Consider the following 16,868-nt stretch of genomic DNA (forward strand, 5'->3'; position numbering starts at 1 on the left):
TTATCCCACTGGGCGATCTAATGAGTTTCATTTCCCCCTCCTGAGAACTCTATTGGCTCGGAATACATTTACATACACCGGCTCTAGATTTTGGAATAGGTTGTGATATAAAAGAAAAAAAATCTCTGTCCTTGCATTATCGTAAGCGTAAATTGAAATTCTTTTTGTTAAATTCCTACTGAGATATCCATTATTCATTAGCTAGCTTGTCTTTACAACCTAAAGGTTCATCTTCAATCATTGAATTCATCATTGTGTAATGTATCACATCATCTTATTTGTATAAACCTTGCTCAGCTGCTTGAGCTCCGAAGCACCTCAAATTCCTCTTCCTATCCCGATGTTCAGCGTGTGGGCTTTTCCTTTCATTTCCTTTTTTTTTCTTTCTTTCCTCTCTTTCCATCATTCTGTTGTGCCTTTTTCCTTTCAATGGTTATACCCTTCTGTCAAGTCATGTCGTGTTTTTGTGTTTCTTCTGTCTTGTTCTGTCCTGTCTTTGTAAACAAATAGTTTCATAAGAATCCTTTGAGTGGTTCACAGTATACAAGTATGCTTTTCAATGGACATTTCAATTTTTTAATTTTTCTCTAAACATAACTTTGTATTTTGCCGGTATGCATGTATAATTCTATTTGTTAAACATTATCTATCATGTAAAGTTGAATACATGCCTATGTTATAATTCCTGATTTATTCTGTGTTATGTTTTGCTCGAAAAAAAAATAATGAAAAATAAATGAAATGAAAATCTTTGTTTCTTTTGTTTAAAAAAAATAAATGGGGGCGCGCACGGTGCGCTCTCCCTGGATCCCCCACTGCATCAGATATCGCAGAGGGAATATTTTATATTTAGTTTTAAATGAAGAAGTCAGCATTTACAATTATATTTCCTAAATTGCAGAACAATGATTGTACCGACGGAAATTATGATGAACATAAAGCAAATCTATAAGGTGCTAACTTGAGCTTCTACCACTAAAGCGAACATTTCCTTTTCTAATGTATCCTGTTGCGCAGATGTATTTGTGCACCAGGATTCGAGGGTCTTTATTGTCAATGGGACATCGATGAATGCAGATCACAACCATGCGTCGAAGCTACAAACTGCATCGATGGCGTCAATTCATTCACCTGCGTATGCAAGGATAGTTTCACCGGAACCCTTTGTGACGTTAGAATCAGCCCATGTCAAAGTTCAGCGTCAATCTGCCAGAACGGTGGAACCTGCCACGACCGACTTGATGGCAGTTACTCCTGCCAGTGTATGCTTGGGTTTGAGGGCAACAACTGTGAGGTTTGTAAGAAAAAGTACCAAATGAGTCCTATTACGTGGAGAGATATATATTTCGGTCTTCATGGAGAGGTGTTAGCTATAAAGTTTTGTCTGAAATCACATGTACACTCCTTTGATGAAGTAATTTTCAAGTAAGCTATAAAAATACACTTTTCCTTTCTTTGTCTTTATACCCCTCCACACACACACATACACACACACAAATATCAAAGATAAATATTAATACCTTAATGATCATAGCGGTAACCTTATGTACACATATCAGAGTTTGGGGAACATCGCATGACTCGAGAGAAAACAACAGTATTACTTGGTAGTAGCTACAATGCTTTGTCTCCCCTAAAAAGGTAATGAGAATTACTTGATAACTAAATTATAAAAAAACCAGTCTTGGTATCAGGAAGGAGGTTCAAGAGAATGGAGTCACAACCGTCTTATTTCCTTTGCTAGATGTTCGATGCCGCCGCTCAAATATATTTGAAGCATGTGCCAAACAGGATCTGCCACGCAGATACGAAGACAATTGACTCGTGTCTTATTGCATGATCGCCAGCCACTTTCGGAAGATATTTCTTTGTGGTAGTAATTACGTTTCGCTATCCCTTCTTATAAAAGGTAGGTGGTACAGACACGGGGATGCGCGAATAAAAATTGGGCAAAAAATGCTGAAATAAAGATGAAAATTACTCGACAGGGCCTACCCGGGCACTAATCTGATATATCTATCAATGAAACAAGATTATTCCATATAAGTTTTATTTGTGGAAATTAAGTGGAAAAGTGATAAACATTTTCACATGAAACAGCTCTGAATTGTACTTTTGCACAAGTTTCTGGACGGGATTGACTTTTGTTTTACATACTTTATCACCAAGGGAAATTTCATTGTATTTCATAAATAAGCAAGATATGGCCAACATTATGTTAGCATTAGTGTTTTTGATTAAATTCAGAACAACGTTGATGACTGCGTAAACAACGGTTGTGAGAATGGAGGTACATGCGTTGATGGAGTCCATGAATACACCTGTCAGTGTGCGGAGGGGACGTGGGGCACGTATTGTCAGCTGTCGGCCAATCCGTGTGACTCGACGCCCTGCAGGAATGGGGGACAATGTGACCCCATTGAAGATGGCTTCGTCTGCCATTGTCTGGCTGGCTTCACGGGTGATACGTGTAACACCAATGTGGACGACTGTCAAGACCACCATTGCTCAGCAGGATCAACATGTGATGACCTGGTATGGAATTTGTAACCCCATTGTCATTCCTTCTATCTTGTACCAACGAGACCAAGGAGGTTTGCTTGTACTACTGACGTCAAATGTGCTTCAGCAACCACTAGTTCTTACAGTTCAATTGCGAACATTCTGTGCAAAAGAATCCAAACACGCGACTCGGGTCCACTTTATTTCCCCTCATGGACATGTCTATGCTTTATGTGGTTCTGACCACTTGACCACCTATACTGGAATCGTCCTTCTAACTTGCGATTGAAGTTTGTTATAGATTCTATAATCTCAGTTGTTACTGCAGTCATCAATTTTGCAGCGCACAAAAGTCGTACACTGCGTCCTAGCTTGTCTGCGTTCTAAATCACAGTGCTGTTTTTCACATTCACCACTGCTATGATTTTTAAAGTAAGAAAATATTTTGGTAGCAAAAGTAGTTCAAGATTATGATATCGATGACAATCATTAAAAACAAAATTCAACACAGGCATCCATGCAAGTGATAGAACAAAAGAATAACTTATCTTTAGACATGTGGTATTTTCAGTAGCATCCAAATGTGATGTAATAATATGTATTGAATCGATTCGACTCGACTGTTGGACAAAAGTTATTCATATTTTGTAATGAATAAATAAAGTTTATTCCAGATGCTTCACTTTATTCTCCAATCTCAATTTTAAAGGATATGTTAATTTCTAATCAACATTACTGTTAAAGGCATTGCTGCGTCAGATTTATGTGATTATGATGCTAGGAATACTGAAAGCAAAACATGGATTGTGATTCCTAGGTGGCAATAAAATATCAATCACTAATGTGAATTACAGGTGGATGGATACCAATGTATCTGTCCGGACGGTGTGACTGGAAATTACTGCGATGAAGATATTGATGAGTGCGAGAACAACCCCTGTCAAAACGGAGGGACCTGTGTGGATGGCAATGACATCTACACCTGTCTGTGTGTGAGCGGTAAGTAAACGGATACGCCTGTGATTGTTTTGTTTTTATTTGTTTCTTTTTTGGAAGAGGGGGTAGTCAATACATGAATAACAAGTGTTACTGCTGATCACGAAAGCTTGTTTTGATGCTATGTAGAAATGTCATATATTATATACCTCATAATATAGATTCCTCTCATCTGATTGGTTAAAAGTGGCGAGTCATGAAAATAGCTGTGCCCCATTTTTTATCAAAATGACGTCATGATTTACTGTGCCCGGGGCATAGAATCAACTGTGCCCTGTAAATAGGTTTGGAGACAGTCGCAACCCCGTACACATAGATCGCTCATATGTGCGCACCAATGATAGTGACGACCGCCGCGCTGTCGATCATCGTTTATTACGAGTCCTTGTTTAATTCAGGTATACCTTTTAACCAATCAGATCAGAAGAATCTATATTTTCGGTATATAAAACAAATAATGACAGCTTGATATTCGGGGCACAGTTAAAATTGTGTTGGCCCTCGGTGATGTGAAAACAATAACTGTGCCGTCAGTTTCGCTTCGGGCATAGTTATGGTTTTGACATCACCTTGGGCCCATAATTTTAACTGTGCCCCTCATAGCAGTAATCATTTGTATATTATAAACTCTTGCAGACAGATTGTAACAAGAAAAAATGCAAAGAACCATGTACCCTAAAAGTTACTTTCATTTATACCATGCCATCAGTCTTTCTGTTATCATTTTCGTTATGATATATTCCGTGTCCTATATCTAGGTTACGTTGGAAGGGACTGTGAGACAGATGCGGACGAATGTGCTTCCTTTCCCTGTGACAACCTCGGAGTGTGTAGAGATGGAATTAATAGCTTCGAATGTGACTGTCTTGAAGGATATCGGTATGAAATGTATTGTCCAAGCACCTGCGTACTACTCCCAGAAGTCTTTTGTTTTATGTTTTGTTTTGTTTTCTTTTCTTTTTCATGATTCGTTTTTTTTTTTCCAGTGGTTTTTATGCATTGTCGAGATTAGACGACAGTTTTGTCGGAAGCAGAAAAAAGCACCAAAAAAATATAAAATAGATAGGGAAAGATAGACAGAGAGAGGGAGAAGAGATTTTTCAGGTTGAATAGCTAGACGGACTATAAGTGCAGAAAAGCTTTATCATACTCTTACAATATGACTGACGATTTAAAACATTAAGGTCTGTGTCTCAGATCACCAAACAATGTGTGCTAGATCAGCTCTATTTAAGGTTTCTTATAGATGTTTCTGCTATGATAAGTTCAAGATTTTTAAAATGATAGTCTGTTGCGTGACGGTTAAGATGAAAGGATAAAGTTTGAAATACACGTGTCTTTAAGCATTACTGGAGCTGGTTAAATATTTTTGTACATGAATATTGAGGTTTGTCATGTATACTGTTCCTGCAAGTCTTTGAGTCATATAACAAGCTGCACGTCAGAAAAACTCGCTTGAAATCTTATCACCTAATATACATTGCCTGAATATTTTCTCCAGTGGTGCTACATGTGAAGAGAGGATCAGTTCTTGCGAGTCCTACCCTTGCATGAACAACGGCTCCTGTACAGATGGACTGATTCAATTCATTTGCTCGTGTCAGAGGGGATTTACAGGCGAGCGTTGTGAAACAGGTAAATTATACAACACTAACTCTTTCTGCCGTAATGTTACCTGTTATGATCCCCGCCTTGTTAGAAGGCAAAATATCAATTACGCGTTTATTAAACTGATTATTCCTTGGTGTGCTATAAATGCCGAGTAGAGAGAAACTCCCTAACTTTCTACATATACTTCCTCTCTCAGAAATGGCTTAATGGTTGATATACTTATTATCATTTTACAAAGATAATGTGCTCTATTTTATCGTTGTTTTTATGCGTTTCTATTTGAATTATTTTGATATAATTTGAACAGAAATCCTCGGCAACTTTGATTTAAGACTGGACCAGAGGGTTCAAATGGTGCATCACTCTGTTCAGATGGAGGGTGACTATCAAAACTTGACCCTTTCTGTGTGGATGTGGGTGGATATCCCTGCACCATCAGAAAATCTGCACCTCCTTCGTCTGAGTGCTGGAAATTTCACCGTCGCTCTATATAATCCGTGCAGCTTCACTTTGATGATCGGAAGGTATAAACTGTTCAAACCTTGAAAGCACATAAAATATAAACATCATCCTCACCCAAACCTTAACTCTAACCCTAACCCTAACCCCACTGAACCCTAACCCTATTATCATAACCCTCGCTCTAACCTAATCCTAACCTTAACCCTACTCCTTACCGTAACCTTTTCTTTTACCCATCAAACAAAGAACGATCATCTACACAAAAGCAAATTGCACATGATATTTCACTAGTTAAGCATTGTTAACAAGCATTGACGGCAGATTATTATAAAGTCCAGCTAGGAAATAGTGAAGTATGGGTAAAAATATGATACAAGCTTTATGAAGATAGAGGTAAGAAAATGAATGTTAACAGAGACGTCAAGATGAAAACTGATTACAAAGCAGACATTAATCCCAGCTGTAGTACAACCAAGGAGCTGAGTGGGAAAAAACTAAATTACAAGGGACCAACAAACCTACGTCTTCTGTGTGAGCTGTGTTTGCTCCGTTCAAATGGTCTCAGACAGCCATATTTCGGTGTTCATTTCTTCCTCCAGGGAAGCATTTGTAAGCAACCAGTCAAGTATTTGTGACAAGCGTTGGCATCACATCTTCCTGTGGTTGGATACATACGGTCAGTGGGAGTGGCGAGTTGATGGCTCTGAGCTGTTGGCCAATCACAGTGCAGCCAATGAGAGTAGAATGGGAAGAAACATTGACGTCACAATCGGATCGAATCTTCTCGGCATTGGTTAGTTGATTAAAAAAAAACTCGGGTCGCTGCGTGTCCCTGCAGCTTAATTGGCAATTCATATTAGGAGTATTAAGAAAAAACCTGATCTGTTAAGAGTTTGTTATCAAGGCGTAAATGCACAATGCAATAATTAATACGAATGAACGTGATGATATCATGATATCCTTTCATGTATTATCTATCAGCTTAAAAGGGAAAAAAGCTGCCAGAATGCACACAGATATTTAGTGTCAACCCCCTTTATGCACCGTTTATCACTATAGGGTAGTGTTCATCTGTACTTTATAAATAGTGGTTGTAAATGTTTATGAAACTATCAAGTGCATTCCAAAAAGACACAAGTTATCGTGGAAGTCATAGGCTGAAAAGGATTGAAGGAATGATACAAATCGCCTCGGAGCCTAATTTGTTGTCTTTTTCTTTCTCCATCAAACAGCATAGCATGATTAGAAAGAACGAACGAAACACAAACATTACTGTGCATCACACACGATATTGTGCTAATACGCAAAGTCCTCTGATAACTTTGTGGAGAACAATGGTACCCTTGCGATAAATGTGTCTGATCCTTCTTCAAATTATGAAAATGAATTGATATTTCACTCATGTTAGCATGAATAACAGAATCTTAAGTAGCCAAATGTATGTGAATACCGTTAAATTCTAGCTGATGATTTAAGCTGTTAAAGTGAAACCGCAAGATGTTTTACTCCTTTGCCTTTCTGACATATTTATATGACACTTACTTGCCGCATGATAATCATGATATTGTTCGAATCCTGTAAACAGGCAATATTCATGTTAACGCCCTCAACCTCTGGAGTGGTTTTGTGGGGGAGGATATGACTTCTGTTCTTCACACCAAGTGCAATTCAAGTGCTTCAGGAAACGTCATCACATGGACAGACTTTACTGGGAACGAAGCATTTACTCTTGCTGCAACATTTCCTTCAGAGTGTGATGGTGAGATAATGTTACATACGCCATGTAAAGGTACTTAGTACACCGAGTATTTCATCGATGTTTACCACGGATATGTAAAAAAATATATAATCTGCTATGATCAGCACTTCGAATTGTTTGCTTTTGTTGTAGAACGAGGGGCCAGCAGGCAAAAGTTGACGACTTCACCAACAGCGTATTGGATATCGAGAAACCTGTTGACAATGGTAGAGAATGAATGGAATTTGTTCCTCTTCATCGGCTGTGCTCAATTTTATATGCGGCATAATCATGAATACGTCCTTGGTGGTTGTACACCATTGCCCCTTGTTGACAATGAACTCGTCAAAACTGTCTTTGCTATTAAGTCTCATCTGCATTGCAGATACATCTTTTATATTGGCAGGCCTGTCAATTATTTTCCAGATACCAATGAGTGTTTGCTGGCCACGCCGTCACCGCCTTGTCAAAATGGAGGTACCTGTGTCGACCAACTGAACTCCTACATGTGCCTCTGTCCAGAGTATCTGACAGGAAAGAACTGTGATGAAGAGGTCGACCTTTGCACCAATACCACCTGCCAGAATGGAGGGAGCTGCACCATGCTGAATAGGACCACCTCGTGTGAATGCTCAGACGTATTCAAGGGACCATACTGTGAAGTCGCCATTAGTAAGTTAGACGCAAGTTACAAATGAAATTTGTCAAAATGACTACAAAGCATGAGGTCTTGCGAGTATAAAAAGGGGAAAGATTGGTACGACATAATCATATGTCATCACTTTATGATGCAAGACAATATTCATTAGCCGCTTTTTATTTAGAAAACACGTCAATTACTTCCAATAGTAAAGAGACTGTGTCTTTTATTAGCGCAGTAGCAATTTATCATGCTGTGTTCTTTATATAGCATCGAGTGCATTTTAGCACTGATGACTTATAGACTTACAGCGTGTAGAATGACATGTATTAATGGTTCTAGTTACATGGTTTAGATTAATGAAATATTCAACAGTGAATTGAGAAGTACATGTTGATGTTTTGCTTACTTCAACTGATATTTTTTGCTTCTATATTTCTTTCATGCAAACAGGCGTCGTGTTTCCAACAATGAAGTAAAACTGGGTTTCTTTTCTTTTTGCATGTATTTGTTGTGTACAAGGAAACAAGTGAAAATTTCATGCATGTTATTTTCAGTCCATGGAAACTGGAGTGAATGGTCACACTGGAGTCCCTGCTCTGAGTCCTGCGGTGGAGGGACTAGAAATCGGACTCGGGAGTGCACCAACCCACCCCCGAATGAACATGGAGTGCCCTGCGAAGGTCATGACCTTGAAGAGGAAGCTTGCAACACCCAGGAATGTCCAGGTAAATGCATTGAATCACCGTGTTACAGGTGATATCTGCCGTCAGTATTTTTGCAGAATTATTTCTGTTCATTTTTCTTCTGCACGAACAAGCGAAAGGATGGAATTGTGTGTCATACTTTCCCTCTTTTTTTTTTCTGATTAGAATGGTTAGCAACATACTAATGTAGGCAGATTTAATCATTTTTATGTCTATTCACCATAACCTTCTTCCGAGGTCGGTAAGCGCTGCGTAATACGATTACATAAAGCATAACATTACTATAATGTTGTCGCATAACATGGCTTCTCCAAGGTAGCGGTTGTTCTTCCTTTTGTCATCTCCCTACAACATGCCAATTTTCTCCCTAATGTTATTAATAATGTCCTTGCACATCCGGTATCTATCATAATAGTGTTATTTTTTTATATAAAGGGAAATTTCAGATCAGTTAAAAGTTGTCCCGTCGCCTATACCTTTCGTCTTTTGCTTCAGCCTGTCTCACCCTCAAGGCCCCGGAGAATGGAACCCTGCAGTGCGAGACGGACGGAGAGGCGTACAATTGCACGGCCAGCTGCCCCGAAGGCCTGGATTTTGTCGGAGTTGCCGATCCTTTCTACGAATGCAGCCCATCCACCAACTATTTGTGGAGCCATCAGGACGACATAAACTTCAAAGCCAAGCTGCCAAGTTGCAAGGGTGGGTCATTATGGCATTCACAATTTGAATGACGAGAAATCACCAGACACCGACACACTACCAGCTTTGCTGGTCTCCCAAAAGTCTATTCATGATGGCTGCTGCTCTGATCGTATCGAATTCCCCTCTGCATTCAAGTCATTAATTCACCTTGTCCCTTGGTAAACATTTCAAGTGATCACGTTGGGTGCAAGCCTTGTCAATCACAGATCCAACATAACATCCTTGCTCAGAGAGCAAGGTGAAAACAAACTGTTGGTGAAACAGCCAGCAAGATTATACTTCCCAGTCTTACAACACAAGCTTTTAAAGCAATAATCCGCACGTATTGCAGAAACCGCACATGTAACTTGGTGAGTAGGGAAGTTTCCCTAAACTTAGACCCACACGTTATTTCCCTTCGAAAGGGGTAACATTGGTCCAACTCTTGTCTTGAGATGGGGCGTTGGAATGACCTTTCACTTGAGATAGGGAGTGCAAGGGGGGTTCAAGGAAAAGCTAGCAAAAATCCCTCGTATGGGAGATTCAAACATTTTGACAGTCCTGAGATAGGAACTAGGATACTTTCAATGAAATACTTGTTACCCGTCTACTTCTCCCATTATTAATCATTGTTTGAAGATGTGGGAATGAACTCATGCTGGCCTGCAGCCAATCTGGGCGTGGGGAGGAATTGTGTCTTTGGTTGCTTCATGCCACAGGATCCACACCCTGTTGAATTCAGGCAGGATGGAGCATGACAGAAACATGCCAATCAGCTAGATGTCAAAACTTAGAAATGATTGAATGCATTCCGATGATTTAAACCTCAACGTGTGTCGCATTGTTGCTAGTGTTGTTTGACTTTATCCTAATTCTTCATGCAAGACTTGATAACCTGCAAGAAAAGCGTGTGCGGCCAATAAGCGAACTGAGAGCTGTCAAGTTTCTTATGAATGTTTATCATGTATAGGAAAAGTGAAGAGTTTGAGACTGTGTCTCAGAGAGCGCTTTGAGCATGTTGAGTGAGGTTTGGTGCAGAAATTGATATAACGTGTATACACACCGTTCAAATTCCCTGCACCATAAGGGTTAATGAGTTCTCCTGTTTTCAATCACCTGCTGCAGAGGTTAGCAAGCCCAACGAGGTGACGACCAACATCAGTTTGCCCTACCCCAGTGCCCAGTGCTCCTCGGAGCAGGATGAGAACACTCTGAAGGAGCAGCTCACCAATGCCTTCGACAACAACATAGGGAACTTTGGTTGCTCTAGCAAGAACGATTGCTCCATTTCAAATATACAAGTAATTATTCAGGCGCTGTGAGTTCTTTTTTGGATGATACGAAGAATAGAATGTCCTGGATTCATCTCAAGTAAGGACAAGTGGAAAATAGTCACAAAGAGGCTTCCACTTTTCTGTACTGGAATGGTTTGAGCTTAAAATGCAGAGATCATTATTCATTTCCTCTCATTGAAAATAACAGTGGGCAGATATGTCATCAAACTGTCATTGTAGTAACAGCTTTCATTAATTATTACGTCTAGGAAAAATCATGTTCTTGTCATGACGAATTCAGCTATTTGTCTTTCGTTTGTGTGTTTTTTTTTTCAATGTCAACGCAATTTCAAAATGTGCTTCTAGGGCATGACACATAGGCCACATAAATACATGAGTCACTCATCTGAATTTTGTAGAGCTTCTATACACCTCAAATGACAAGAGAAAAATGTTCTGCAAAATATGACCCTTTGTTCATTTTATCCAGGTCGAGAACTGCGTTTCTCGCAAGCGGAGAGCAACTGATAATGAACCTGTTACACTAGCAGTGGAGACAGTGTTCAATTACACACATACTGAAGGTATCCAAAGCTTATTTTATATTCTCATTCATTAATTGTATTTGGTTTTGCAGTTTAAAGGCTAGACTTGTTAGGTATTTTGCTATTCTGCTTAAAAGAGGCTACCTTTTCAAGAGTTCAAAATAGTTGATAAGTTGTTACGATTGCAAAATAGGCTGTGTGAGATTGGATTTTTTTTAATTTCATTTTGTTGACATAGTATTAATTAAAACTCTTGCATTTAGTGATGAAATAATGATGCATGTTTCACATCATTTGCTTTGTCATATGGTTTTATGTTACATTTAGTTATCAACTCTGGTGATTTGAATTCACGAACAATATTTACAAGTTAAGTTCACCTTTTGGTTTTAAAGTTTTGAAGAACATGACCTTGTGTCTCGCCTTTTACGTATGTAGTAGCTCTGTGTGGAAGGCATTTACATATGTGGTAACAAATTTCTCTCCTGTATGTTACGGCTATACAGAGACTGACCAGCCCTCCGTGGATGAAATGAGTGAAACCCTTAACACACTGATGTCAAACGGCGCCCTTTCATTGGAGATCGACGGCGAGACAATAGATCCTGATGCCGGTGGTGTGGTGTCGACAGCCGCCATCATTTGTTCTGCAGGACAGGGGTTCACTACCAGGGGAAACTGCGGTATGAGAACTGTTGCACTAAAGTGCGCTCAAGGATTTGCGAGTGTTGTTTCTGTGTCCACTATAGCAAAATCAAAACGAAATCCATACCGACCTGGTTTTATAACCAGCATAAATGAAGTACAGTGGTTTTGTGATGAAAAACACCTGAGCACAGACTCTTGGTTTGGATTATGTCAAATCTGGACATCATTGGTTTGGGCAAGACATCGTATCCAGTCTGTATCGATCAGTTCCGTTTTATGAGTAGTCATTACGGCAGTACACGCAGAAACCAACAACAATACCCATCATTATCTAATTCTAAAGGCGTTATCATTGTTATTTTATCATTACTCATTATTATTATCGTTATCAGTAGTATCAGTATTAGTAAAAGTACAGATGTATTAGCATGATTAGTATTATTGATACTATCATTGATATTACTACTGCTACTACTACTACTCCTACTACTGCTACTACCAACATCACTTATTATGTTAATGATAATAATTATTAATCATAGCCATTATGTTGATCGTTGTCAATAATGATGAAACTATTATCGTAGTTGTGATATTATTATTATTATTATTATTATTATTATTATTATTATTATTAAATGTTATCATTTTCGTCATCATCGTTATCATTATCATTATCACTAGCTTAATAGAAGTGTAGTTGAAGTTAAAATCGCAGATTTATGGTCATTTCTGATCTGCGAGTACTGATGATGATGGCACTTAAAGAGTTGCGTAGCACCTGTAATAAATGCTCCATGGATTACGCTTGTTTTGTAGAAGTCGTATTTCATGTAGTAGTAAAGTAACATTGTTATTTCCTGTTGAGTAAACATGAATACATTATTTAAGAGTAGACCTGAAGTAAATAAAAACATTAAAAAGGAAACATGACGGATGAGAAAACAACTATATAATGTTTTGTTTGCACACAGTAACCTGTCCTGCTGGCACTTACCATACTGTGATCGAAAGTTTGTCCACCTGCGCTGCCTGTCCACGGAATACTTACCAAGATGAGGAGGGGCAAGCGGAGTGTAAGGAATGCCCCCATGGTCTCATCACAGCCAGTCCTGGTGCCGTCAATATTACAGAGTGCATCGGTGAGCCTCAAGTTTAGCATTCCATCAGCGTCCATGTGCGGCAAACTATACAGTCCATTTTGTTTCACTCTTGTGGTGGGAGGATATTTTTCGGATTAATTTGTCTCTTTCTGAGATTCTCTACATGGACGGACAGAGTGCAGGGAAATGTTACCCCAATAGTTACGGGTGATTTTACGTCCTCATTGTGGTAAAAGACCCGATGGATTGGAGTGAGAATGTTGGCAGGAGCTAGCTATTCTTGGTTTCCGAATGCTGCCGAAAGTCAGTTGAACCACCCATGTTTCCCCATGCTGCAAATGCTTTAATATGAGCAGCTCTAGCATAATTAGGACTCGTAGACTATCTCGGTGTGGAGCGTGAAAAACTTTGTCCCGACAATCTATTAAACGAAAAAGGGAAGTTGCCATTCAAACTATCATATACAACGTATAGAGCCAATATGCCTTTTAGATATAAACAATTCTTTAGCATATTAAGCGTTTTGTGTTATAGAATGACAGACAAGTATTATAATTCAGAGCAGTAAACGTCGGCAGTAATGTGACATGATAATACGACTTCTTTTAATAACAGATGTAATGCATGGGGATGAATTTTCATGTTCAAGTTCATATTCATTTTCTTTTCAGGGAAGTCAATACATCACAAAATATTATCAATATTTTGATGATGATATGGGGGGGGCAAGAAAAAGCGAAGATTGGAGATTTTATGTCCCCACCAGATACAAAACATTATGCACACCTTTCACCAATTGATGTGCATAGTTAATTACAATTTGCTATCTTCCTGACACAATCATTGTAATACAGTTCCCTGTCCCGAGGGTTACTACCAAGACGTGTGGGTTGACATTGACAACCCAGAGCCAGTCTGCGTTGAATGTCCACTGAACGCCTACCAGGACCAAAGTGGACAGCAGAACTGTATCTCATGTCCAACTGGCTACGTTACTCTGGCCGTGGCCTCCTCCGATATCAGCGACTGTGTGGGTAGGTGTACAAGTCCGCTTTTCTTGTGCATGGTAATCTCTTCCTTTTTATGTCACTTTGCGAATTAATCTTGCCCAAACTCCTTTAGTTTTCTTCTGCTGTTTCTGCATTGTTATTGTGTGTGTGTGTGTGTGTGTGTGTGTATGTGTTTACTCACTGAATTCAATTCAGTTTAATAGATTATTTATTTCCATTTAAAACTACACGATACAAAGCGGTAGGCCTACATGCGCCAGTTGGACGTTTTATTATGAAGAAGCACATCATTTGTAAAAGAAATTTGAGTACATGAGAATCAACAACACGACATGGCAACTTTATTATGAAGGTAGGGAAAAACATATTAATAGGGTATATCTTGATATCCACGTGTAGTTACGGCAAAAATCATATTTCAGTTGATGATTGCACTCTGGCTTGCCAGTATATAACACAGTAGTTAATATGTTTTCATAATTATGTTGTACTCAACCAGTCATCTGTGAGGCAGGATTCTACGTAGACGTGTCCAATGCCACCAACCCACGCTGCCTACCATGTCCAGTCAATTCATACATGGACCAAAGTGGACACCAAGAGCAAGAGTGCATCCCGTGTCCGGATGACCTGGTTACCAAGGGCAACGGCTCTGCAAATATCACAGATTGCATCGGTAAATTGGATCTTGAACTTATATTTCAAGTATCTCAAGTCTAGTTATTAACAATGACGCCTAATGACGCAACAATATACCACAAAAAGTAAATCAACACGTACATGGTTAACAAATATGCACTATTGTGGTATAAGCAGATTGCTTCCATCTTGATTAAAGATGTAGTGTATTAATTTACATTTTGGGTGACGAATCCAAGAAATATTCAAGAGCGTAAATCGTTGGCAAATCATTTTACGACTACAAGTTAGAGTGACATTGCTGAAGAATAGTGCTGCTTGTCATATGATTGAAAATAGATAACAGACACACGTATTAACAGCTCAGCAAGGAATGAAATCAAACCTCTTTATGGGAAGATGGGTGCAGAAGCAAGATTGAGAGAGATTATGTTATGTAACAATGATAGATGTGCACAACCCCAATAGCCGCATGCTCTCATGTTCAAAACAGTCCTTGTCTTATACCATAATTCATGATCTGGGACACAAGAATGACCCTCAGCATTTATTGTCTTGGTCCTGGTGCGAAAGTATCCGCTGAAGCTGCGCTAAGAATATTATTCAGTGTATGTGTTGGCGAAGAATTTGCCCACCAGCGTGTTTTGACTGTTTGCATGCCAATAAAAGTATCATTTGATTTTAGCTATTTAAAGCTTCCTGAATTTCTAAACTTTTCCAAACTGAATTGTTATGTTTCTTAACGCGACTCTGCAACACAGTGCCTTTATAATATATGCTTTGCTTAAACAGGTGTATTTTGACTCTCCCCTTGGTACTATTTGTTGATCATTCTTATCAGTTGCTTGTGGCAGTGGAAGTTACTTTGATGTCCAGACCTCGATCTGCCTTCCCTGTCCTCCCAACACGTACCAGAAACGTGGTCATCATCTGGAGGAGGCCTGTATGCCTTGTCCCGATGGAATGGTTACCATTGGCAACGGATCAACCAGTCTCCAGGACTGTTTGTGTAAGTTGCAGAAGGAAAAGCAGAATAGAAAGCGTATAGCCAAATCGATAGTAACAAAAGTAATAATAATGATAATCATCAGCTTCATCATCATCATAATCATAATACTTAACAATGACATAATATTAACAATTATCTCTTTGTTTGATGAAAATGAAAGTAAATGTGTACTTTGAACACTGAACTTTGAATAAAAACAACAAAAATAATGATAATTACACTTACAATGATAATGATAACAATAACAAAAAAAATTATAATTGTCCAAGTAATATTATTGATCGGTCTATGTATTCTCGTATGAAGAGTTTGACCCCTATATCGGTTAAGCTGCCATTGAAAAATGATAATAAAGCAAGTCCATTATCAGATTGAGATCCATTAAATCTTTCCACTGCTTCTTCACTATACCTTGTTGTATGAACTTATGATTAAATAGGTTTCATATTTTCTTAATATCTCTTCTTCGAAAGTATAAACATACATATTTCACTTGACTAGAATGAAGCTTACCCATTTTGCGATCAATTTCATCTCATTTACTTTGGGCCTATTCATGCGTATCTTATGTATCTATTTCGAGAAATAATGCCAAGCTTTTCAAAACTAGATGAAAATAAATGCAATAAACAACGTAAAAACTTTTCCGCTGTGTGCTTTACTTGACTAGATCCAGTCCCTCCAGTTCCGGAAAGAACGTTGCACACGGTCATCATTGTCGGGGCCTGTGTGGCTGCGGTTATCCTCATCCTAGTTGCCTATGGTGTAATTGTCGTGGTCTCCAAGAAAATGAGCAGGTTGGTTGTTTGTTTTGAGTGCAGTCTTCACCCCTAACAATGGTTTTGCTCGCCATTACAGGAAATGGTCCCCAGTTGAAAATGTGTTCAAAGAAAAAGAAGGAAATTTGAAGTGTCTTTATGTAACCACCAGTAGACCAATGCTATGTTCAGTTTACATCGGGTCATATGTATGTCTGTTGTTTGTTTTTGTCAGTGGTTGTCACTTTGATTTATATGTTTCATTATTGTTTTTGAAATGTTACAAACGTTTGAAAACCAATAAAAATTTCAACAGAAAAAAAAACGGTTTTGCTCGCTCCTATTCAAGGAGATCGTCTATCCATTATTGTCCCGACACGGCTTGGGGCGTCATTTCTACGTCTGTTTATGAATTCTTGTTAGTATGACATCGATATCGCTGCATTATCCTATCAATACATTCATGGTTTTTAAAAGAGCAGAATGCCTCTAATTTCCAAAGAATCTTGTGGCTGTATCTCTGAATGTGACAATTCCCGTAGATT

At 38.8% G+C, this 16,868-nt stretch overlaps 1 protein-coding gene across 1 annotated transcript in view; it reads left to right on the forward strand.

The window, feature by feature from the left end:
- Positions 1-16,868, forward strand: part of LOC139739058 (uncharacterized) — a 31,682-nt gene that overhangs the window by 13,397 nt on the left and 1,417 nt on the right. The window contains exons 8-26 of the mRNA XM_071649671.1: positions 1,177-1,294; positions 2,248-2,535; positions 3,357-3,501; positions 4,257-4,377; positions 5,000-5,133; positions 5,417-5,633; positions 6,171-6,364; positions 7,157-7,330; positions 7,736-7,981; positions 8,507-8,677; positions 9,152-9,355; positions 10,463-10,638; positions 11,102-11,195; positions 11,663-11,839; positions 12,779-12,946; positions 13,762-13,941; positions 14,417-14,593; positions 15,398-15,565; positions 16,236-16,362. Coding sequence (XP_071505772.1) covers positions 1,177-1,294; positions 2,248-2,535; positions 3,357-3,501; positions 4,257-4,377; positions 5,000-5,133; positions 5,417-5,633; positions 6,171-6,364; positions 7,157-7,330; positions 7,736-7,981; positions 8,507-8,677; positions 9,152-9,355; positions 10,463-10,638; positions 11,102-11,195; positions 11,663-11,839; positions 12,779-12,946; positions 13,762-13,941; positions 14,417-14,593; positions 15,398-15,565; positions 16,236-16,362 — 3,279 coding nt within the window. The remainder of the gene's footprint in view (positions 1-1,176; positions 1,295-2,247; positions 2,536-3,356; positions 3,502-4,256; positions 4,378-4,999; positions 5,134-5,416; positions 5,634-6,170; positions 6,365-7,156; positions 7,331-7,735; positions 7,982-8,506; positions 8,678-9,151; positions 9,356-10,462; positions 10,639-11,101; positions 11,196-11,662; positions 11,840-12,778; positions 12,947-13,761; positions 13,942-14,416; positions 14,594-15,397; positions 15,566-16,235; positions 16,363-16,868) is intronic.

The sequence above is a fragment of the Diadema antillarum genome, unplaced genomic scaffold, assembly GCF_040938485.1.
Source record: "Diadema antillarum isolate AM-2024a unplaced genomic scaffold, OU_Dant_1.0 seq00000781_RagTag, whole genome shotgun sequence".
Taxonomy (NCBI): Eukaryota; Metazoa; Echinodermata; class Echinoidea; order Diadematoida; family Diadematidae; genus Diadema; species Diadema antillarum.